The 24,193-nt window shown below is 43.4% G+C and overlaps 2 protein-coding genes across 2 annotated transcripts; both read right to left on the reverse strand.

Moving 5' to 3' along the window:
• Positions 1 to 2,889: 2,889 nt before the first annotated feature.
• Positions 2,890 to 7,502, reverse strand: ppp1r14aa (protein phosphatase 1, regulatory (inhibitor) subunit 14Aa). The gene is made up of 4 exons (XM_028422233.1): positions 7,197 to 7,502; positions 5,632 to 5,712; positions 5,472 to 5,504; positions 2,890 to 3,944 (listed from the first exon to the last, which is right to left on the reverse strand). Exons 1-4 carry the CDS (start codon positions 7,392 to 7,394, stop codon positions 3,732 to 3,734), a joined length of 525 nt encoding a protein of 174 aa, XP_028278034.1. The 5' UTR covers positions 7,395 to 7,502; the 3' UTR covers positions 2,890 to 3,731.
• A 1,863-nt stretch (positions 7,503 to 9,365) lies between these two features.
• dlb (deltaB) lies at positions 9,366 to 13,119 on the reverse strand. Its single transcript, XM_028422232.1, has 7 exons — positions 13,029 to 13,119; positions 12,700 to 12,939; positions 12,552 to 12,609; positions 12,183 to 12,440; positions 10,758 to 11,119; positions 10,445 to 10,661; positions 9,366 to 10,252 (listed from the first exon to the last, which is right to left on the reverse strand). The coding sequence occupies exons 1-7, from the start codon at positions 13,077 to 13,079 to the stop codon at positions 9,537 to 9,539; spliced, it is 1,902 nt and encodes a 633-aa protein (XP_028278033.1). The 5' UTR covers positions 13,080 to 13,119; the 3' UTR covers positions 9,366 to 9,536.
• Between the last annotated feature and the right edge of the window lie 11,074 nt (positions 13,120 to 24,193).

Below are 24,193 nucleotides of genomic sequence, written 5' to 3' on the forward strand. Positions count from 1 at the left end.
TACGTTCGGATTAATCATACACCAAGTTCTATGCTGTCACATCACATGATGCCTATGGACACAACTGTGACATTGCATCCTGTTTTAGGTTTGGTCTAGATCAGGGGTGTCCAAACTTTTTTCAGGGAGAGCCAGATTTGATAAAGGTCTCCGAGGGCCAACAGTCCCGATGACATTATTTTAAACAATAAAAGATGTGCATGCTGTTATGTAATATATTTCATTTTAGACAGCAAACAAAAAATTTACAGCATGAATTTAAAACATTCAGAAACTGTGTTGTTGTGATAATTGAGCAACAGGCAATGATTGACACATGATCTGATCATATATGGCAGGTCTGGTTTAAGAGCAGCAGTAGACATCGGTATAATGTCACGCAGATAGGTGGGAGTCATTTAGTGCTGACCTCAAGCGGGTCTTGTTTAATTTAATGTAATGTGTACACAGGTTTGCAGTGCATGCTAACGCGATGTAAAGTCGTAATGCCGTTCCTTACGACAGATGCGTACTGAATTACGGAGTCATTTTGAGTGAGTCTGTCTTCTGCAGGATCTCAAAAAGGAACAGAGGGAACTTCAACAAGAGCTGCGTGACAGGCAGGTGTTTTAAGTCCTGTGCTGTATTCATGCTGGTTTTTACATACTGACCATCACATAGAACAGAATAGAATTGATTTGTCACATGTGATACAAGGACAGATATACTATCAAATGACTTTAACAAGAGCCACTTTAATGATCGTTGTTTGATTCAACAACTGCTGAACATCTTGTAGCTCAGCACACTTCAATCAGCAGATATTTGCACTGAGTTGTGTGTTTTCTCTAAACTCCTTTAGTTGTTTGAGTGTTTCTGTTTAGTTGGTGGCGTAATGGTAGACAGGTGTCGAGGTGGCAGGTTGTGTTGCCATTGGTGTAGGCCTTTCTGCAGCATAGGTTAAATAATTCTGATAATGATTTGATAATGATAATGATTTCCTATCACCAGCTGCATCAGCCACTTCATTCTACGTTTAGCTATACATTTTTGTATTACATCATTACAACACCTCAGTTGTGTAAATACAAGCGAGCAATCCCTCGCTAAATGAGAATACCTCAGGAATGTACAAATACAAAGTGCAGGGATTGAGTAAATGTACTTTCCACAAAGAGGTGCAAAGATATTTCAGGTTACTTACATTTTACAAAGTCAGCTGTGCCTCTTGGCTCTAGAAGAGGAGTGTTGTCCAGCGCCATATCTTTACCTGCACATGAAGAAGCCCAGCGTTAGGTCAAGGTCAACTACACACACATGGGTCTTTCATTCTTTGCTCAAAGTGGTGTTCTGTGCTTTTAATTGAGGAAGATATGGGAGAATTAACTATTATGTAAAGCAGCAACAGCCACCAACAAAACTTCACCAGTGCTGATACTCTCCACAAACAAATCAGCCTATTAACCTTAGACAGCATCCTTCCTGCACATCAGGTGCGCTTCTGTGCATCTAACCTAAAACCTTAAAATTATTAACTGGGAAAAAAAATTTAAATTAATTAAAAGTATAGTATAGTACTATAATATACTGTAGTATAGGCTACTTACTATGGTAATATAGTATTGAAAATGTGTTGCCTGATGAACTGGCTGACTGGATTAGCTTGATGCTAAGAGCGTATAGATACAATGCAAAATCCCATAGGATAACAGACTTAGCTAACAGAATTAGCACCACACTATTTCACTTTATAAAATCACTTAAAGGTGAACACACAATGAAAACGAAAAACATGGCCACTTTCTCGATATGTCAGTAGGATTACCAAGCTAATAATTTAAACAAGGACAACAAAATCAAAACATGATACACCTACATCTGCTACACCTGTGTGGGGTGGTGAGTTAGCGGAACTCCGATTAGCTAAACGTAGTAGCTCAGCTACAGTACGTCCCAAAATCCCTAAAAAACGAAGCAAACACAGTCTAGCAAAGGACAAAAGGGGTGACATTTACCTTTACGTGGTACAGAAATCATGTGCGTAGTTAAACAAATACTGACATGTGAAAACAGAATTAAAAGAGGCAGCAGGACGTGTCCCTTCACTCAGTCTGAAAACCAAAACACATCAAGGCGTCTGACCCAGAACGCCCCCTTGTGGGATACATTAGAGTAGCAACCAAACGTGGGAAGATGGTGTGTATTATTAAAATATGTGAGTTTTTTTAACTGCAAGTAACTGTTAGATAGACCATGACTTTGCAGAGCTGTTAATGTAAATTCTTTATTGTGGTTTGGCTGGATGTTATTATAAAAACAATTTAGCCTTAAAATTATTACTTTTTATATTATATTATTATTATTTGTAGTAATATCCACCATCAATAACACAGCTTACAAATACATCAAACTCTCCCATCAAGTGTAGATCTGTGTATTGCAATTTGAGCACAACTTTTTGGTCATGATATTAAAAATAATATTGCAACTGAACATTTAGGGTAAAAGTTAAAGACAATTTAAATGTACTGGCTGAAATACAAACAGATCAGACAGGTTGTTTCGCTGTTGTTTGCACCTGGTTGCAGGAAATATGAAGGCTTTCATTTTTTCAATTTTTTCACACACTTGTCTCTTTTACATGCTCAAGGATGTAATGAATTTTTGATGTGTCCTCTAGGGACGCAGTGAGTGTTTATTAGTTATTACTCTGCTGACATCTCCATCCTATTGGTTGATGGCTGATATTTTGTTTTAAAGCTGATATCTGCCAATACTGATGCCTTCTGATAATATTGTGCATTCCTAGGTTACATAATAATGAAAGGTGTTATTGTGTTACACACAGAAAACCACCATGCTGTCAGTCCCTTCTGACCTGGTAAACTATACACAAAACAACACAGCAAAGTTGACAGAACTAATTTTATTAGCACTTTCTGCAAAAGACTGCAGAATCAACATTTAGTGGTCACCACTGCAAATGTTTTACATCACAAGTCGGAAACAGGGTTATTTCCAGTGTTACATCATACTGATACATTGGATCTCTGTCCATTCCCTGTAATCATGACAATAAATAACCATCATATGTTAAATAAGTCATACAGGAAGTGAAACTGATCCTATAAGTCTGCTCCTTCTGTATCAGAACAATCCACCATTATTTTAAAGTGAGGCGCTACACATCAGATTTTTCATGTTCATCCCACTTTCCTTTAAAGAATATTAGCAGTCAAAGCCAGAAAACGTGGAAGCGTGTGTACATAAAGAAAGCAAGGTAGTATTCCAGTCAAGTAAAAGTGAGAGGCACTTCAGAGACACTATTCCATGATGTACTTCCTTCTTCTTGCATGGTTAGTAAGTAGCATGGCATGAGAATGTATCTGTGTTTATGTCTAAAGCCTGGTCAGCGCTGCAGCCACACTGTGTAGTATGACATGTGTGGAAATGTGCTGAGTTAGAGCTTTGCTAAGAATAAACAGGGTGAAACAGTGAGCTTCTGTCCAATGGTAAATCAGCCTACCAGCAGCAGCTGTATTAGCACATTATATCTGCTTTGTTTAATCTGCACAGAAACGGAAGTGTGCAAGTGTGAGCTGTGGGGGTGCTGGTAGGTTTGTGGCTTTTGAACAGAGCTAGTTATAGCTGTGAGTTTGATGCTACAATATCCTTCATGAAGCTTTGCCTTCCTTAGTCCCATACAATGTGTGTGTGTGTGTGTGTGTGTGTGTGTGTGTGTGTCAGGGTCATCAGAGGGTCTGGTTCTGGCCTCGGGTGTGCTGCTGCTGCGGCTGGTGGTGGTGGTGGTGGGGGTGGTGCTGCTGCTGCGGTGGGTTGTTGAAGTGGTAGGGCTCATGGCGATAGTGGCTGTGGCAGATGACCGGGTGCTCGATGCCTTCGCTCTGCAGCTCGTCCTGCTTCTGAACTCCCTCCAGCTTCACCACCAGCTCTTTGATGAAGGCCTGAGGATGAACACAGACGCCAGAGCCAGAGCCACGTTTTTTTAATCTGATCTTATGACTGATGAGTCCCATGTTAAACTTGACATTTCACATACAGACGGAAAATATGTTGATGGCCTTTCTTTTCCAACCCAGTCTCATCCAGTAATGTGTAAAGGTCACATTATTTTGATGAATTGTTTAGTGCAATGCAATCATAAACGTTGTGACAGGCAGCACAAATATTTCATATATCTATACACACATATATTTAGTTTATCATGGAAGGTATTTTTAACTCAGTCATTTAAAATTAAGACTAACCATGAGTAGAGCTATTTGTCCACACCATTACTATGACTGCAAAAAAATATTCCCAATAATTCAAAGTCTTCAAAGTTTAAAGTTTACAATCTTAAAATGCAAGAACCAAACCCTCTAAACCTGGTTTAATTAAACCTGCAGTTCCTAACACAGCCTCTGGGGGCAGATTCCAAAAATCCATGTTAAATTGTTCCACTTTACACCACAAACAAACATGTTTATGGAGAAAATGTTACTTCAAAAATTAATTGAAAGATAAGAACAAGATGGGGGATGTATCTTGGTAAAAAGGCAGAGGAACGAGTTATTTAGTCATGTCCTGACTGAGATGTACTTTAAATAGAAGCATGTGGATCCCATTAGTCTAACATTTTTGCTCTGAGACCAGGCCCACGGCTTTTATCAGAACATTTAAAACAAACAGCATCGCTCATTAAACTGCAAAAAGTGGTGCCAAACAAATTCTCAGTCATTTGTCACTCATTCCTGTTTGAGTATTTTTAGTGTTAGTTTGTCCATAGATGGAAGAAGGCCTTGGAGGAGGAGCAGAGTCCAGGGAGGGTGACCTCTAAGTCCCGATGGAGAAAAATCCCCCCTTTGTCTGCTATTCTGCGTAAAAATGTGCTGCTTTGGAGCATCTTAACCTACTCCAAATAAGTCCGGCAGAATGACATGTGGATGCACATGCCGAACAAGAAGTTTTATTTCACTTCTTATTGTTTGTTATGGTAAAGATCTGATGAGTAACACGGCACTCCAGATTTACTGTGTTATGGCAACAGTACCAGCGCAGCTAAACAAAACAAGGAGTCCCGGTCACGCATGTGTTTGACTTTGTCTGTCTTAAGTCAATGCTCACCTAGCAACACGCAGACTGAGACAGTTTTTACTGGCTGTGATTATTCCTCCTGCTCACTAGTAAGACAGACCTGTAGACCTCGCTTCAGGTGAGCCTCCTCATTTCAATGGCACTGTTATGATCAAAACGAGGGTTGTGGATTTAGATTGGCGAGTTGTTAAACAACCTTCTGTTTTCCTTGTGTTTGCAACTTTGACCAGGACAATGTCCAATGTCCAATGTCCCACGTCCAGAAAGACTCATTGTTTCAGCAACTGAACTGGAAAGAAAGCAGCAGGATGGCACAGACAGCCATTGTTGAGGCAGGACCGTGGGATGAGAGGTATAAGTCTGCATGTGTGACGTGTGCATCGAGTTAAACGTACCTCTGTGCTTCGACTGCACTTCTGAAGAACGTCCTGTTAGGAAGGAAATAAATAATTACACCACAAATCAGCCATATAGTCACACAAATGTTACCAGTACCACAATCATTGGACTCTTTTAGTGTGAACATGTGACGTAAAGCTTGACAGAATGCTGTACCTGTAACTTTTTGACTCGCTCCCCATCATCAGGCAGATCGATCAGGTCGTCAATGTTCACCTCCTCTGGCATATCTCTCTCCTGAAGTCATGGACAAACAAACAAAACCTTGTCACGTCACAGTGTACTTTGAACAACCCTTTATCAGCTGAATCAGCCTCCAGAACATACTGTAGCTCTTCCCTTTAATCCCCCCCCCCCCCGACACGTTTTCCCAAATTGACCCAATCACACTAAAACATTTTAAGTCACACTGCAAAAAAAAAAAACATCTGTCAAACAATTACTGTAATTTACACAGTGACCTCTGTAACTCATACATAAAAGCGCACAGTATACAGTATACACCATAAGACAGGATGGAACATTCTGTGTCTCTTTGTCATAGCAATAATACACATAATTAATAATTATTATAATTCATCTGAGCCATTACTAACAAAGCAGAACTTTCCCCACACCAGGCTTGACAACACTGAAAGTGAAAACAAATTTCATCCTCAATGGAAACATGAAATGCTACACATGCCTATACAAAGGGTATCAAACTGTTGTCAGATGAAGCCCATCGGTTCGTGGTTAATTTAATCAGTACGGCAAATTCAAGATGCTAACTATCAAAAACCTCCGAAATAATACTTCTAGGAGCTGCAGAACTCTTCATATTTACATGGCACGTTGGTCAGCTGTGAGAGCTGAATAGGAACAATGTTCTGTAACAGTGGCCTGTTCAGTTTGAACAAACAGCCATTGTACCAGCTGAGTGAAGGGACGCTCTGCCCACCCACCCATCCACACACCACCCATCCACACACCACCCATCCACACACCACCCCACTGCACTGTCAGTGTGTGTGATCAGCTGTGCAGCTACCATCCCTACACACAGAATCCCTCCTCACCTTAAAAAACACAAGAAAATCCTGTTTCATGATGCAACAATGACACTTATCTGAGTGTTTCCGCGAGACATTTTGCAATAGAAACACATGACCCTTTATTATAACAACAGCCTCTGCAGAGCTGCCTTATCACTCTGATCGTCTGATTTCTATTTACAATCAATAAAACTGGCTCTAAAAGCAAACATCCTTCACCTCACATCTCCTCCTGCTCTAAACCTCCTGTCAGCTGTTTCTCTCACAGCCAGATGCACATTGTTTACCTTCTCCTGGGACCCTCAGCAGCACTCCTCCCCCTTCCTCTCTTCCTTTTTCTCATCATTCACCCTTCTCTCGGTTCCACGCTGCCCATGTAAGGCAGAAAGACCCGAGACAGATAAACATCTGTAGGAAGCCAGTTGACCTCACATCTACAGGATGCTTGGCCTTGTAAGGAGAAGTGAGCCACCCCACCTCTCCTCTGACATAAACACCTCACAGATCAGTGATGTCATGAACTCCTGTCAACACTTTTCATTTTCACTTTCCTCCAATTTTGCTTTTATTTTATTACAGACAACTTATTTCAAATGAACACAGAAGGTTTTGAAACTTTAAATTAAAGGATGAGAGAACTGTAATACCCCCATCAGCGTGGTCCTGCTCGTGGACACATCCACCCACCTGACCCTTGTACAGCCGGTCCAGACTTTCGTCTATCCACTTCTCCACGTCGAGCCTCCGCTGCAGCTCCTTCCTGTTGTACTTCACGGTGACCCGGGCATGTCTCTTCGGGATGTTACCCCCGTGAAAGGACTCCAGATCTGATGTATTAAACTCGTAGTTTTCCTCAAACTCCGTCCCGATCCGGTCGTCTGCCATGTCTGCTGCGCTGACTGGTCTGACTGGTTGAAGCACGAGGAGGAGAGAGGAGCGCTGGGAGGCGACGACGCGCACTGCTGACCGGGCGGAAGTTTCTCTCTTCTTCCTCCTCCTGAATGTTTATTTACAGAGTATCACAACAGCACAAAGGTGTTAACACGACTGAGACCACAGCAGACACTCACGCGTGATCAGCAGTTCTACATGTAAACAGTCCCACACACTAACCTCTGGCTTTTATAGTCTGAACTGAAAGTGTTAAATGGATTTCCAATTGTTGGATTTTGATTGTCGGTGGAACAACAAAGAGCGCACATTCAATGACAGAGGTAATGTAGAAGGGAGAAATACTTAGATTCAAACCATAACCCTCCTCCAACAGATTGAACAAAATCAAAACTGAGAAAATAAGAAACAGGAAACTTGGTGGTGAAAGCAAACAATATAGCAAGATAAAGAAATACAAAAAAGTACTAAACAGCAGCAACTGAACCTATGAGAATTCATCAGACTTCATTTGATGAATGTAATAATAAAAGCAGCTCTGCTCACCAGCTCGGAGGTTTACTACTGCCAGAGGATGGAGCCTGGGGCCACTCTGTTCCGTGACTGAACACACCAAACTACAACAATGGCCATGTTGAAGGAGTTTGTGTCGGCACATATCTGCTCCTAGAGACCCCCAGCCACCACAGGAGAGATGAGTGAGGGAAGCCAGCAGGTCGTTTTTATAGGATGGGCAGTCCCCAGGGCTGTATTCAGGATCCCCAGTCAAGGTCCATCCAGCCTATTCTAGCTGTGGGTTTATCACCACATTAACACAGTATATGTTGGTCTTTTTTACCTCAGCATGTACATAAAAACTCTACATCTGCCATTTTGTATCCTTGTAGGGGCCCTGCTTCTTCTTCAGCATGTAAAAATAGACTCAAACACTTGTATATGCTGCCAAGGCTCTTCCTGGCACAAACAGAGGTGGTACCATCCCAGTCACATGCGCATATACTGTGTACAACAACTGAGATGAAAGATTTTGTTAAAAACAAAATGCTTAATCAGCATAAACTAAACAGTAAACCAGTAATTTAAACAGTTAAACAGCAGATGCAGTATTAACCTGTGTCTTATGGAGCATGCACAGCACAGTATCCTGTCATGTCTTCCTCATTCTCTTTCAGCTAGGTACGCTTGTGCACACACTGTGGAGCAGAAACACTGTGTTCACAAGAAAGGATGTAAAGATGAATAAGGTGACATTAAAAGCATGATCCCCCCCCCCCCCCTGCACCTTGTGAAACAGAGACTTTACTCCAGAACTGCAACAAAGCAAATCTTTTATTCCACATCACAACCACAACGTGACACAACTTAAATAATATGAATGAAAACATAACACAAACTTTGGCATGAACACAAAAAAATGGCACATGAAAGAGCAATTTCAACTCTCATATATATGTGTATGTATAAATTACAGTACTGGCTGACTTTGTGTGGTAAAGCACATTTTCTTTATATCCCTGCACATTTTATCTTTGGGATATTTCACACAGCCCTTAAAACATCAAACGTCGGTCTTCATTCAGCATCATATAAATATATATTTCTACATCTGTGACAATCAAAGTGGAGCCTTAAACACAAGGTTTCAAATAAATAAATAATATAAAAGATAAAAATTAAAATGATGGTACGCACAATAAGGAAATAATGGCCAAAGGAAGATTGAAAAGCAAAACAAAATAAAACCAAACAAAACAAAGTGTACAACATAAAGATAATAACCCAGTAAAACATATTTTTTGGGGGAGTTTTTCCAGAATTTTGTATCTTCCTGTTTTTGGTTTGTGTTGTAGGTCCTGTGATCAGTGGGTCATATTATTTGTCTCTTTGGGTCTTAAACATGGAAGAGCTTTGCCCCATATACTTCTCCAATAATCTTTGTATAATCATCAGAAGTGTCCATTTGTCTGTTTTGTACATTTACATTTACATGTTTTTATCGGTTTATCATCTTCAGCATGAGCATGAGCAGGTTCAGCCCATGGATCTGCTCCTGTCCTCACTGTGCACACAGTGACAGAAGCAACAAGTGCTAATATATTTCATCTCCTGTTTGAACATCCGTGTGTTCTCCCTGTTTTATCTCAGCCCGGCTCCAGAGCCCAGGCCGGCCTCATCCCTCCACATGAAGTCCTGACGATCACCTCTAGCCACGCTGCTCTCCACTTGGCTGTGCCTGTACCCAGACCTGCCGTCGGGGCAGAGGGAGAGGCTGAGGCGTGCCGTGCTGTTGCTGATCTTGAAAAGGCCGTTGGGACCGAGGAAGGCTTCTCTCTCGTTTCCTCCCAAGTTGTTGACTGTCTCCAAGTCGTTGTAAACTGTCATGTCACTCAGCTGCTTCCTTCCCTGCATTCTCCTCTTCCTCCTCAGGAACAGAATCGTCGCCACCAAAACCAGGACCAGGATGGCCAGGATGCATGAGACGGTGAGGGTGGTGGAGGAGGGCTGGGAGGTTTGACGCAAAGCGGGCTTAAAGCTGGGCTGAAGCGTGAACTCACAGCTTGGACCCATGAAGCCCTTGGGGCACTGGCACACCGGCCCAGTGAAGTGAGTGAAGCATGTGCCACCATTTTGGCATGGTCGGATGCCGCAGGCGTCTGAACGCACGCTGCAATTCTTTCCCGTGTACCCCAGGGTGCAGGAGCAGGTGTAGTCGTTCACACCATCTTGGCAGGTTCCAGCATTCTGGCAAGGATTCGATGCGCAATCGTCGATGTTGAGCTGGCAGTTGGCACCAGTGAAGCCTGCCTGACAGCGGCACAAGATGCTCTGGCCAAGGTCCAGACACTCACCACCTGCAGAAGGGGAGAAACACTCTGCTTAGCATCCAATAACTGGGGGGTGGCCAGCCGTTTAAGAAAGGAGTGCTAATTGGATTATATTTGCTGCAACTGCACTCATGCAGAAGTGCTGACAGTGACACCTATTCACTAACTGCAAGTGTGCACTTCTGCCACAAGATGGCGCCAGAGGAGAGGCACACTCACCATTCAGACAGGGCCTGTTGCTGCAACGGTCAAGCTTCTTCTCACAGTTGGAACCAGTGTAGCTGGGAGGGCAGCGGCAGGTGTAGCCTCCGGTCATCGTCTCGACACAGGTGCCGCCGTTGAAGCATGGACCGTCCGCGCACGTCATGGCAATGATCTCACAGTTCTTACCATAGAATCCCTGTGGGCAGGTGCAGGAGTAGTCATTCTCCAGATCCTGGGGAAGGAAAGAAAAGGGTGGTGTTAGGGAGGGAGGATTTAGGGTATAGTTAGGTAGACCTGGGTTTTCAACAGAAACTCAGTGTGTTCTCACATTGCAGCTGCCTCCGTTCTTGCATGGGTTGCTGTCACACTCATTGGTCTCCAACTCACAGTTGGTGCCCCCAAAGCCAGGCCGGCAGGTGCAGGTGTAGCTGCCCTGGCCGGTGTTGGTGCAGGTTGCCCCGTTGGCGCAGGGCTTGTGGTTGGTGCAGTAGTTGAGGTCCTGGTCGCAGAAGAGGCCCCCCCAGCCCTCCTGACAGTTGCACTGCCACGGCTGGCTGCACGTCCCGTGGAGGCAGCCTGGGTAGCGGACGCACTCATTGCAGGAGGGGCCCTGCCATCCCATGCGACACGTACAGCCCCCTGGGGCCTCGCAGTAGCCGTGCTTCTCACTGCAGTCCGCTGAGCAGATGGCTGGAGAAGAGAGGGGGGGGGGGGGTGTGATTACAATGGGCACGCCTTGTCATACATCTCACACACGCACCTACAGGGCCCCTTGTCTGACCCCACTCACGCTCCAGACTTCACTGTTGGTTAAGTATTAACCCAAGCAGCTGGTAGGCACACTGCTGGTGAAAAAAAGCTTTCTTTTTTTCTGCCCCCCCATTGTGCACACACACACACACAAACACACACACATACACACAGATCACCTTGAAAAATGTGTGTGTCTAACAAGGGTTGCAGCTCTTTCTCTAACAGAACAAAAGGCAGATGGGACAGCACAGACATAACGCTACAGGACACCCCTCAGATAAAAGAAATACTCTGTATGCTATGAAAAGATCCCTGCCAGCAGTGTCAGCATAGGCAATCAAACATCAACCAAGCTGAGCAGCAAGATAAAAACATTTTCCATCCAACATCCAAACAAAACTTGATTTTTCAAGTTTCACATAATAAGAAATGGGTTTTCAAATACGGGGCCTCTTAATGTTCCTATTTTGTAATTTGGCTGCATGTATAAAAGCCTTTTTCACTCTACATTCCCTCAGTTTCATGTATTACACATCATTTAAATTTACAACAAATCAGCTAGAACCAAATTTTTGGCCAATTCCAAAACACACAGAAAATAACAGTTTATATTTTGGAGGGGTTCATTTATCACGTGTTTTATTGTTATTATTTTTGTTGTTTTTATGATTATGATTGTTATTATTATTAGTAGTAGTAGTAGTATATATTTTATTAAGTTTAATATTGTGCCAACTACTTTTATTCGCCAAATCTGATCAAAAATACTTTCCCCAAGTTAAGCAATATGCAACTTTATTTTGAAAGGTGAATAAGTCAATTGAGACATCATATATTACCTATACACTAAATTAATATTATAGTACAGAATAACATGGCCATCCTATGTAAATAGTACTATTGTACCATCCTTGACTTTAAGGAAACTTTATTGCTCCCTCTACAGGTGCGTCACTGAACTGCACACAAGAACTGCGCACCTCAGTAAATAAACACTTACGTTCAGAGCAGTAGTTTCCCTTCCAGCCCTCCAAGCAGATGCGGTTGCCCTCCTCGTCGCAGGTGTAGTGGCCCAGCGTGTCATCCCTCGGCCGGCAGTAGTCGGCGCAGCCGTCTCCAAAGTAATACTCGTCGCAGTAGACGTGATAAGAGTAGCGCAGCTCGCTCTGTTCGCCAAAGTGCACGTCCTGGGACCAGTCTTCGCCGATGGCAAGTCTCCTCCTGGTTGCCAGACGACTTACGAGGTTGTTTTGGTTGTCTGGAAAGAGTAGGGGGGGGAAGATTGTTTAAACTAACAGCAGGAAATCGGATTGAAATGACGCAAGACATCATTTATCTTCATCAGTAAGTTAGTAAAGAAACAACATACCCGTGTATTCAGTCGGAGATTCAGCGTTCCATGCTTCAATGATCAATGAAAATGTGCCCTACAACAGAAAAGGCTCGTCAGTATTTGGAAAGCGCAGAATTAAACGGAAGTATTTTACGCACGTAATGTAATATTGTTTAGCATTTACCGGCCACTTGAAGTGGAAGGGCACCCTGATGGGAGCGCTGCTAGAGATGGAGGTGTGATCAGCCCTGATGACGTTGGTGTGTCCGGTGCCAAAAGTACACGGTGGCTCTGCGGAGATCACATCCTCTGAGTGTTTTAGGCAAATCCTGAAAAAGATGTGGCAGTCCCGGTGTCTTCTGCAGATGCGCTGCGCCGTGTGGAATGAATTTATCTTCAGTTCAAATACACCGGAGGAAAAAACCTACAATAACAAACAAAAACAATGTTAGAAACCAAGTGCGTAAAAACATACAGATCATGTCATTTTGGCGCAAACAGAAGCTAACTTACTGTGTGCACTAATGCCAGAGCCAAGAGGTATCTCAGATACAGATGTGCCATCTTTCTTCAAGTTTGCTGTCCAATTCTATCTGGATGTTCTGATTCGTCTTGTGCAAAAAAAATCCCAAAATAGATTCTGCAGGGAACTCTCCAAAATACTCAAAAAAGTTTCATCCCTCTGATTTCCGTGATCCTTCCTGCGTGTCCTTAATCCCCCTGATAGTCCTGTCCTCCGTCCTTTCACTGCACGCTGCACTTTGTTTGGGTTCTGGTGCGTAAAGGCGCACCGTGTTTTTATACTCTGATGTTGCGCGTCACTGGCGAAGAGGTGGAGCCGTAACAGACCTCAGGGGAGCAGCCTGACACGCGTGGCCTGCCTGGGGATTTAGTCAACCCACATTGCATCTGGACAAAGTTTTTAGGAATATGCATAAGAAGCTGGCGTAAGGCAGATATGTTTGTCATTACTGAATAAATTAATCAGCCAGACAAATGCGAAATGATCAGAGGATTCAAGAAACAAATCTAAGTGTGTGTCTCTAAAGCATCTTGAGACGATTATGATATTGAAGCCTACGTAAGGCTAAATCAAACTGATGGCCATTGGAAACTTTTTATGAGTAGAGTGTTTGAGGTGAGGTTTCTTTTTATAAACTTAAATTCTGACATTGTAAAGTTTGTCAGACTGTGAGCATGCCACAGTTCATATCTCAGAGTAAAGCACTGGGCTGTAGATCATTGTGTACAAAATGTTTTTCACTTTGCACTAAACAGATCAGAAGGAAGCAGAGAAGAATAGCGTATAGCCCTTTATTCTTTACATCCAACATTATAATTGCTCTGACGCGTGTGTGCTGACAAAGAGTGGGCAGGTCCCGGATAAGTCCTTATTGTGTGTCTCAGGCCTCCTCTGTTGTGATGGGGGTTAGAGTGTGTGTGTGTGTGTGTGTGTGAAAAGGGGGGTCCTTGAGGGGTATCATGTTGCTTTTGTCTGGACCTCATGAGAACAGCTGTATGGTAATCAACGGCACATGGTCGGTCGCGGGGCTCCAAACCCGGCTATTGTCCCCGAAGCGTCTACTCCCTGGGCTCCCTGCACACACACACACACAGCGCTAACCCCTTATTGATTTAGGAAGATCCCTGGTCGGCTGTTGGGTCCAGCAGCACCTGTCGCTGTAAGGATGTGGTGGATGGTAAACACACCTACACTGTTATCTAGCCCACAGTGCGCACACACAGATGAGCTGCACTGAGCTGTATTATGAAAAACGACGAGCATCTGTTGACATCTGTGATTAAAATCTAAATTGGTGAAATGGAATGAAAATGGAAGATAAAAAATTTATATTTTAACAACCAAGAAGTCCAAGTTTGCAAGTGCGAGAAATTACAGCGGTGTTTACTAATTTCACACTGCAAACATGCGCAGTGTTCTCTGACTGTGTGCGCAGGCGCTGCCTATGGCGGGGGTCGTGGTGGGCTGGGGCTCATTGATATTAAAATGAGAAAAGGGGACGCGTGCCTGAAGTGACCCCCAGTATATCCTGGCACGCTTCCTTGCAGAACAGCAAGGACAATACAAGGAGGAAACACACACAATGTATAGCAAAGCTGAGTAAGGATGGAGAGATGTCAGAGTTCAGAGTCAAACTTTTAGCCTGGAAAAGGATGTTTTGAGGGGGGTTTCTAAAAGTGGGTTCAAAACCCTTAAAGGAATCAGGGGGGAGAAAAGAGATTCATTTGAATATTCTGGTACCAATGGAACTGCATTTGATCTGGGGCTATACAAATATGTGGTACCTTTTCGAGTGTTTTTTAGTTTTTCCCAGGAAATAATCTCCTTTAAAACCTTTACCTACTTTCCTACTTTCTTTGAGTGGGTGTTAGAAAGTATGCTTAACTGTAAAAAAAAATTGTAAAATGAATGATCTGCAACACAGCAATGAAGATCTGCTTTACTGATGCAGTCAAAAATGACCTCAGAAATTGCAAGACACAATATACTGTATATAGGCCTATATAATGTTCAACTTTTCTGCATTCTTGTTTATTCAAATTTGGAAATGCTATATGCGGCCAGAAGCTAAGTCTAACAGCTAGTCCCAAAAAAAAAACCTATTAGTTAGCTTTGTTAACTCTGGTTTATTGGCCTGTTCAGATTATCATTCTTCATGAGTTGGAAATAAATGTCAGATTTGGTAAATGTGTGTATAGGAACACTGTGTTGATCTTTAAGCATTTTCTGTGCAATATTATGACAATGACTAGGCTTTAATTAAAAAGATGCTATAGTGTTGTATTTGGTTTTATTATAGATAATGCAGATATGCAAATGTATGAGGAGAAGGTCTTCGTTGCCTATTTTTAGGGTGACAGACTTGGTTGTGAGTTTACCAGTTTGTTTCTTTGTATTTTCTATTGTTTGACAGTGACACTGTCAAACAATAGAAAATGTGTAAAACATGGAGGACTATATCAGGATTGGAAATCTTTTTTTACAGTCACTAATTGACCGACACATCATTTACAGCTTCACAGCTGTAATTGTTTGCTCATCAAATGATTTGACACTTGTATCTATGGCTTGTAGTGAGTCCCACCTGTTCCAATGTATCATATCTTATCTCCAACGCTCGTGTCACACACGTGACCCATACATCATCTTCTGTCGGGGTGAGACATTGTAAACGTGTGCACTCTGACCATCTACAGTATCAGCTGCGTCTCTGTGGATGAGTATGTTTCTGCCTTTGTGTTAAAGGAGCAGATGGACAGTGCACCCTCTCTGCTGTTGTCATCTGTATTACTTGCAGGAGTGTGACATGAGCCTGCTACGGGGCATGGGAACCAAAGACGAGTCACATCATCCCCCCCCTTCTTATCTCTCCTCCAGCCCTCCCATTAGTTTGAGTAGCCGGCATCTGCCTCATCTACAGCCCTGCAGCAGCTTGGAGCTCCTTCTCCCTAAGGACACTTACAGAGTAAAAGATAGGAGGGGGAGCTGCTGCAGATCTGACCCACGTAGGCCCTCGGGGGAGAAGTCGGCCTGTTGCAGCCACTTCTGTGGCCCTGGCCTGCTGTCTGACTGCGGGGACAATAGAAAGTGTGGAATGGCTGTCTGGTGGGTGTTAGTATGCAGCATTAAATTTATGCATGTCATCGGGCTGATTGGGTGATCTCATTAAGAGGCTGGATGCTGAAGTACTGTTGGGTACCAGAATGCACACACAGCCTGCCACCTCCCCCCTCAGTGCAGAGCAAAGGGGCATAATGATAGAAGATGCATATAAATTACAGGCTAACAATAATACTGGCAGATATACTGTATCTTATGACTGTTCCTGACTGCTCCTAGCAACAGGTCATGAAATCAGCGTTTCAAAGCACTTTACTTCTCATTTCCTCTGGCCATCTGTGCCCACTAAAGCAATCTACACTTCCTTTAGTCCTCCAGACTCCTGCAGGACAGCTGGCTTACAGTAAACCGAGAGAAGACTGTACTTATCCTTTATGCCTCTTGTTAGAAGTCAGTGTTTCTAATGATTTGAGGTCTATTGCTTTGCTTTTTTTGGCCATCTGCTTACTTTTATGCCAGTGTTCTTCTAGACACCGAAGTCCTCCCCTCTCCTTATACTGTCACAACACAGTATACAGTGAAATAAGCACAATATATATTAAAAAGTAGAATGAACTAGAATCGTTTTCTTCTTTTTGCTGTGGCTGTGGGTCTGTCCCAACTAGATCCATCACCTTACGTTTGTTATTGTGTGGCGAGTTTCTGCTTGTGTTTGTCAGGAGGGAGGTAAGATGGCGGACGCAGGTGCAAAACAGCAGGCAGAGATGTAGGCAAAAACACAGTCCTTTAATGCAAGGGTTGGTCAAAACACAGGTAGACAGTCAGCGAGGCAATATGACCAAAAAAACTGAGCAAAATGCCGGTCGAAAAACAAACCAAGGTCGTACGCTTAGGGCTAGGCAGAAGAGAAATCCAAAAACAGCGCTAAGGTCATACACTGGAGTCTTAGGATACAAGAGCTGAGGAGGCTGGTAAGGCCTGGGACAGATCACAAGACAAAGTGGCACAGAGTGAGGGGAAGACACACATGATATACAGAAGGAAGGCAGAGACACCGAGGCAAAGGTGAGACATTAGGCAGGAGCAGGTAATCACCAGGAGGAGGGAGCACACGAGGAGGGGAAGACAAGACACCTGAAACAAGAGGGAGGTCAGTGATTTCAAAATAAAACAGGAACTAATGCAAACATAATACAAATACAAAATAAAAGCCCTGGCTCATAACACCTGACAGTGTTATGATCTTTTAAGTTCGAATGTGGATTCTAACTCTTTTCGGTCCTGATGACACCTGGGCTTTGCATATTAGCTGATACCTCATGATCTGATACCATTTTCTTTGCAGACATTGAAGAACCATTGAACCCCATGCAATGCATGTTGCTCATTGTGTATTTAGGAAATATCAGGGCAGATATCCAATACTAATAAAAGACCTGGTACATTCTTGCTTTAATATCTGATTGTGATATAAAGTTGATGAGGATGTTTTCACACACTGCATGCGTTGTCTAGCTGCAGTGTGGTCACCTGTCTTTGTGGCCATACAGGACTGTAAAAACTGTCCTACATTAAACCATCCTTATTCCTTTTGTTTCATTATCAGCTGCAGTTTGATTAGAAAAGGGTCTACCATCTACAAGTTTCTTTGCCTTTTTCTTGACTCTAATCTCAGCTGTTGCCCTGATCAGAGGATTTCTTTTACCTGACACACCAGCACAGGTTTTTACAGGTTTTTAGGTCGATCAGGCCAATCGTGGTTATGGTGTGTCAGTTAAGAACAGGTCCAGATTAATGCCACTTCCTCTCTCCTCTTCTGCAGGGCTGATGTTCCTTTACAGGCTTTTATAATCCAGCAACACTGATAATGAAGCTCTGCAGCTAACTTTAGGTGGAGCTAATTATAAAGCAGTTATGTTTGGCTTTTTAGGACAACAGTGTATTAAACGACAACGTGAACACAATGTCACATTGTAAGAGGGGGTCACTGATAGTGATGAAACTATAGAGCCTTATCAGCTGGATCTGCAGCCCTGTTCCACTTTATGGTGTGTTCCACCTCAGAGTACAGCTGTCTGTCCACACTTTACTATTTTGGGTTTTCCTTGCTTCCTCTTACTGCAGCAGGATGCTGTTTTTCAGAGGTCAGAGAATAGCTATGCAAGAACATGTAACTGTAATTAGTACAGAGATTTCCATATAAGCGTCTAACAGAATCCAAAAACCAAACACCATCAAAAATCCAGATGTACTTATGCAAATATGAATGATGGGTTTCAGGCCCCAGGGCTGCAGACTACATCTGGGCTCAGATCATTAGCTAATGGGGGTGCAGGAAAACTGACTAATAATATTGACTTTATAAGCATGTGTTAATTACTTTTGGTAATTACCCTGAAATCTGCAATTTTCCTCTTCAGTCCACATTACACCCCAAACAATGGCTGTCTTTAAACTACAGCAGGTCATCAGTAATGTGAGCAACCACTGCACAAAACAAGACTGCGAGCAGACTACTAAGCCTGGCTAAGAGGCAGTGAAACAGGCTTGGTGCAATATTAATCTGTATATCTGTCAGGGTTCGTCAGGGGGAGGACACAAATGCAGAGGCACAGAGCGGTTAGAGCTAACAAAAGCTCCCAGCGTGGTCAAAAGGAAAAGTACAAAATAACTAACTAAAAATCACACGTCGCGTGGCAAAACTAGATTAAGGAAAACAGGCACAGGGAAAAAAAGGCAAGAACATAAAACAAAGCATGAACAAGGCTACTACCTGGAGCACCCCGAGGTCAGGCAGAAGAACATGGCATGGCATGGCATGGACGAGACATAGACAGAAACAAACCCTACACCAGAGGAAACGAACTAGCAATGACAGCGGGGAAGACACAGACTATATACAAAGGGAGCAGGGAAGACAACGAGGCACAGGTGGCACACATTAGGGCAGGGCAGGTGATCACACAAGGAGGGAAAACACAGGAAGTAAAACACAAGACAATGCACGAGGACAAGGCTATCAAAATAAAACAGGAAGCACAAGACAACATCACAAAAACAGAAACCCAGGGGACAGAACAACAACCTAACAAAGATAACAGGACACAGGATAAACAGAAAACCCAAAACAAGGAAACAAAACCAGAACTAAACACCAAGGGTGACCTGGCCAAGTGGTCAGCAGCACACGTCAAAAACAGATACAGAGACAGATCTTAAAAACACAGGCACTGGTGAATAGACACTTTTTGCTTACGTAACAACGAGTAAAAAGCTTTAAATGAGATAAGTTCAGAGATTTTCAACTGGGTTTGGAGGGTATTCCAGGCAGGAGGAGCAGAGAAGCTAAAGGCCTGTTTTCCCAGCTCACTCCGAACACAAGGAACCTGCAGGTGGTAAATGTCACTGGATCGCAGGGCATAGTGGCTGGTAGTTCTCTGAAGAAGAGTACAGTACAGTACTTATAGACCAATGTCATCCAGTGAGTGTACCTTCTTGTGCTCAGGGAAGGCCACTCAGCTTTGGCATACAGCTCACAATGATGGGTGAGGAGGCTACAACCAGTCACACACCTCAAGGCTCATGGTCGACAGTGTTCAAAGACTGCAGGCATTTGGACGACTAGTAAAACTGGCAGTCACACAATAAGGCACAGAGGTTTTTCTTGAAGAAGCAGAACCTGTAGGGAGAATCTACAGCTACTGGCTGACGTAGACATGGTGAAGACGACCTGCTGAAGGGCAAAGTGAGCATCAGAATGAGAAGGAATGGTGATCTTAGTGACTGTGAATGTGGTGTATTTGTTGGTCTGTTTCAGAAACTGCTGATCTACTGGGATTTTACCACGCAACCATCTCTAGTGTTTATGATCAGAAAAAGAGAACATATGCAGGGAGCAGCAGTTCTCTGTTGATGTCTGATGTCAGAGACCAAACGAAAACGGTCAGACTGGTTGGAGATAATAGAAAGACAACAGGAACTCAGAGAAGCACTGGTTCTAACAGAGGCCTGCAGAAGAACATCTCTGAAAACACAACACATCCTTGAAGCAGAAGAGCACACCAGGTGCCACGCATGTCAGCTAAGAACAGCAAACTGAGGCTACAATTCACACAGACTCACCAACATTAGACAGTAGAAGGTTAGAAAACCACTGTCTGGCCTGATGAGTCTCCATTTCTGCTGACACATTCAGCTGGTCCAGCACAATAGCACACCATGACACAAACATCATCTTAAACATGACAATGACTTCACTGCACTCAAATGTCCTCCACAGTCAGCAGATCTCCCAATAGAACCTTTCAGATGTGGTGAAACAGGAGATTCACATAATGCTTTTGCAGCAACTGTGTGATATTGTTATGTCAATATGGAGGAAAAATCTCGCGTGTATTCACTGACTATAAGAATGGTAGAATTTCCTCAGCTTGTAGAGGACATTTTGTTGTAATTTAAAATGAATGTGAAGTTACTTTTTTATTACAATAACAACAATCAGTCTGCATCTGTTCAATATGCATAATGTAATCTTACAACCTGTTAGCCATGTGTGTACAAGCAACAATAAAAACACATTTTCTGTAAGACAAAGTGTGATCATCACTTAAACATATGGAACAAACAAATCTGCGTCTGTGAGTCGCTGATCGAGTCACAAATCCCCCTGGAAACAGCAGACCTGATGAGGTAAATATAACTGAACTCTTTGGCTTTGCAGCAGTTGCATAATTACTTTTGTTGTGGCACAAAGGATGATTATTTAATCCCGTTCACGCTGCTGAACTGCAGATCTACCTTTTAAGAGTCTGTCCTGCAGCAGCCTCGGTGGCAGATGGGAGATGAAAGAGGGAGCAGGGAGGAACGAGGGAAGGAGAACAGGTGGGGGTGAAAACTGAAGAAAAGGAAAGGGCACAGGGGTCAACTGGGGCAACAGAAAGGGGGAGGAAACATACATATAGACTTGCAGAGCGAGCGATCGATGGATAGATTTTTTTCCCTCTTTCATTGTGTGTGTTGAAATCCACGTCTTTTTGCCAGATGTCGACTAACTGTGTAGAAACATGAGCATTTTCCACAGGCTGGGGGAGAGTAAGATGAGAGCAAAACATGTGACGGTCCAGTGTCTTTGTCTGATGACTGGTTCTCTTTTTCATTTTCTAGCTTAGATTTAACACAGCTTATCACGTAGGACAGTACAAAGAAATGCAGCCAACGAAGGTATTTACCAACCGAGTCAGGTGCAGGTTCAGTGCAAATATTCACTCTCTAAGTGTCACAAAGTCGTTCACATTCTGAAGAGGCCAGAGGGGGGTAGAACTGAGTAGTATTCAGTTTTATAGGCCCTGAAAGAGAAGAATGTCTTTTCAAAAAGGCTTAGGTCTCAGGTTTAAGGGCTCCATGGAGAAATGAAGGTAAAAGACCCGCTCACAATGTGAATACAGCTGCCCATTTAGGACCCCAGCAACCCCCCCTCCTCCCACAGCCAGACACAATTATGCTGTCCCCTGCCTTTCAGCTGAAGGCCCAGCAGACTGTTGAACTCCCGCTGGATCCCGCCCTCCTCCCCTCCCTGCTGCGGCACGCCGGCCCAACCCTGGCAGCTGTTTAACCAACTGAGGCAGAAGGGGCTGCAGGAGGACAATGCAATTTGACTTAACTACCTACCCTCTCTCTCTCTCTCTCTCTGTGTGTGTGTGTGTCAGTATTTTTCACAGCATCTAATTAAAGCAGGAACTCCTCCCCCACCCTAACATCCTAAAAGGCATATTTACAGCAAAAGATACAAACTTTGTTTCATTCAGCCTACCAGTGAAGATGAACATGTTCCTCATTGTTACTATTGGTATGTACACTTGTTGTGTGTGGTGCTGAAATGTCTGAACTAAACTATTATTTCATTATAGTTTAGTTTTTATGGTGAAATTGAAATAGTTCAAGAACTGTACTGGCCAGTCCAAGGTTTTAAAGGTTACCTTCAAGCACACACCCAAGGGAATGGTGACATGTTTTACACCACAAACTGTACTGTACTTAACATGTAAATGTCATGGATGGGTCAACCAAACTGATGCAAGTAGTATTAGTTACAGTGTAAGGTTTTCTCTGTTGTATGGCGGCAATAGTAACACATCGGGACACTATGCAAAACCAGTTTTATAAACACTCCCAAGCCTCTGATACAAATGCAGTGCAATGGTTTCAAGTGTTTTGAGTGTTTAATGTACAAAAACAAAAACTCTTGTTACGACTTCATAACAGCCACTGCACCAGCATGAACCTCTCACACTGTGCAGGAGCGCCCCCTGCTGTAACTTCTATGAACCTGCAACAACACCTGGAAGTCTGCCTGCTTTAATAATGCAGCATTGACTGTGATCACCAAATTATAGATTACACCAGTGGTCCCCAACCACCGGGCCGGGGACCGGTACCGGTCCGTGGGTCATTTGGTACCGGGCCGCACAGAAAGACTGAGCAAAACATATATTATTCATTATCTGAGTCTGAAAGCTGTTTCATTTATAAATCGATCAGATTCATCCGCCTGTGCCTTTAAGCACCTGCCCAGACGCTTGTCTCGGTCACGGGATACGGCCCCAAAATTAAGCCCACAAGCAGCAAAAATGAATAAAAAACAAACGTCTTTGGAGAGCTTCTTCAGAAAGGGGAAAAGGCCTAACGAGGAGACAGAAGAAGAGGAGCCTACCCCTTCAAAGAAAAAGAAACCTGCATTTAAAAGACTATATCAGGAGTCCTATTTAAAATACGGATTTATTGCAACAGGTGATTCTCACACACCAAGTCCGCTCTGAGTGATATGTGGCGACAGACTCGCAAATGAGGCAACGAAGCCTTCAAAACTGCGAGACCGAGCACCCTGCATTAAAAGACGAGCCATGGAAGAAAACATGAACAAGAACGACTGAAGCAATTAATGACGGCCAAAACAAAATGACGGAGTGGACTGGACATAAGAAACACACTTCGCACTTAAACATGCCCAAAAACTCACCAAGTATGTTGGCCAGTTTGACACAGGATTATGAAAATTAGCACACATATGTATCACCCCAAGATGCACAAAAAAGTCTCTTGGACCCCCCCTCCAAACCCAACAGGAAGTCCGCCATTTGAGAGTTTGTGGCCATTTTTGGCGATGTGTGACCCTGCTGCCAAACTTTTCACGCCTCGCATACTTCATCGGATTGAGCCGAAATTCGCCGTGTCCACTCAGGACACCATAGGGAATAGACGCATTCCAAAACTCTTACAAAAGTCTGACGGTGTGGCCGGGGCGTGGCCTCAAAGTTTGACCATTTCTGAGGACACAGAAAGTCTCTATAACTTCTTCGTTTTCTGTCCGATCTGTACGAAATGTCACATGTATGATCAGAGTCTGACCCTAAACACATCTATACAACAATATTGAGGCTTTGACAGAGCGCCACCTACTGGCTACACAAAATGTTGTGTTTTCATAGGTTTTTCTGCCTGCCCCCCTGGCCTGTTTTGAGTAGGGTCATGAAAATTAGCACACATGTGTATCACCCCAAGATGCACAAAAAAGTCTCTTGGACCCCCCCTCCAAACCCAACAGGAAGTCCGCGATTTTGAAATTTCTGTTAATTTTTGGCGATTTGTGACCCTGCTGCAAAACTTTTCATGCCTCGCATACTTCATCCAATCAAGCTGAAAATCACCTAAGGGACACCTAAGGGAATAGACGCATTCCAAAACTCTTACAAAAGTCTGACGGTGTGGTGGGGGCGTGGCCTCAAAGTTGACCATTCGCCATTACAAAGGAACTCCCTGTATTTGTTGCCCTAACGCGTAGCCCCGCTGGCCAGTTTGACACAGGATCATGAGAATTAGCACACATGTGTATCACCCCAAGACGCACAAAAAAGTCTCTTGGACCCCCCCTCCAAACCCAACAGGAAGTCCACCATTTTGACTTTTGTGGCCATTTTTTGCCTATTTTTGACCCTGCTTCAAAACTTTTCACGCCTCACATACTTCATGCAATTGAGCTGAAAATCACTGTGTCCACTCAGGACACCATAGGGAATAGACGCATTCCAAAACTCTTTCA

This window comes from Parambassis ranga, chromosome 14 (assembly GCF_900634625.1).
Source record: "Parambassis ranga chromosome 14, fParRan2.1, whole genome shotgun sequence".
Classification (NCBI taxonomy): domain Eukaryota; kingdom Metazoa; phylum Chordata; class Actinopteri; family Ambassidae; genus Parambassis; species Parambassis ranga.

Excerpts from the sequence above, each read along its gene's own strand:
- ppp1r14aa (XM_028422233.1), bottom strand. The coding sequence starts at position 7,394 with ATGGCAGACGACCGGATCGGGACGGAGTTTGAGGAAAACTACGAGTTT. Across the intron at positions 5,713-7,196 it reads ACCGGCTGTACAAGGGTCAG|GAGAGAGATATGCCAGAGGA; the intron begins GTGGGTGGATGT and ends CCATGACTTCAG. Across the intron at positions 5,505-5,631 it reads AGCGAGTCAAAAAGTTACAG|GACGTTCTTCAGAAGTGCAG; the intron begins GTACAGCATTCT and ends CCTTCCTAACAG.
- dlb (XM_028422232.1), bottom strand. The coding sequence starts at position 13,079 with ATGGCACATCTGTATCTGAGATACCTCTTGGCTCTGGCATTAGTGCAC. Across the intron at positions 12,610-12,699 it reads CCTTCCACTTCAAGTGGCCG|GGCACATTTTCATTGATCAT; the intron begins GTAAATGCTAAA and ends TTTCTGTTGTAG. Across the intron at positions 10,662-10,757 it reads AGAACGGAGGCAGCTGCAAT|GATCTGGAGAATGACTACTC; the intron begins GTGAGAACACAC and ends TTCCTTCCCCAG.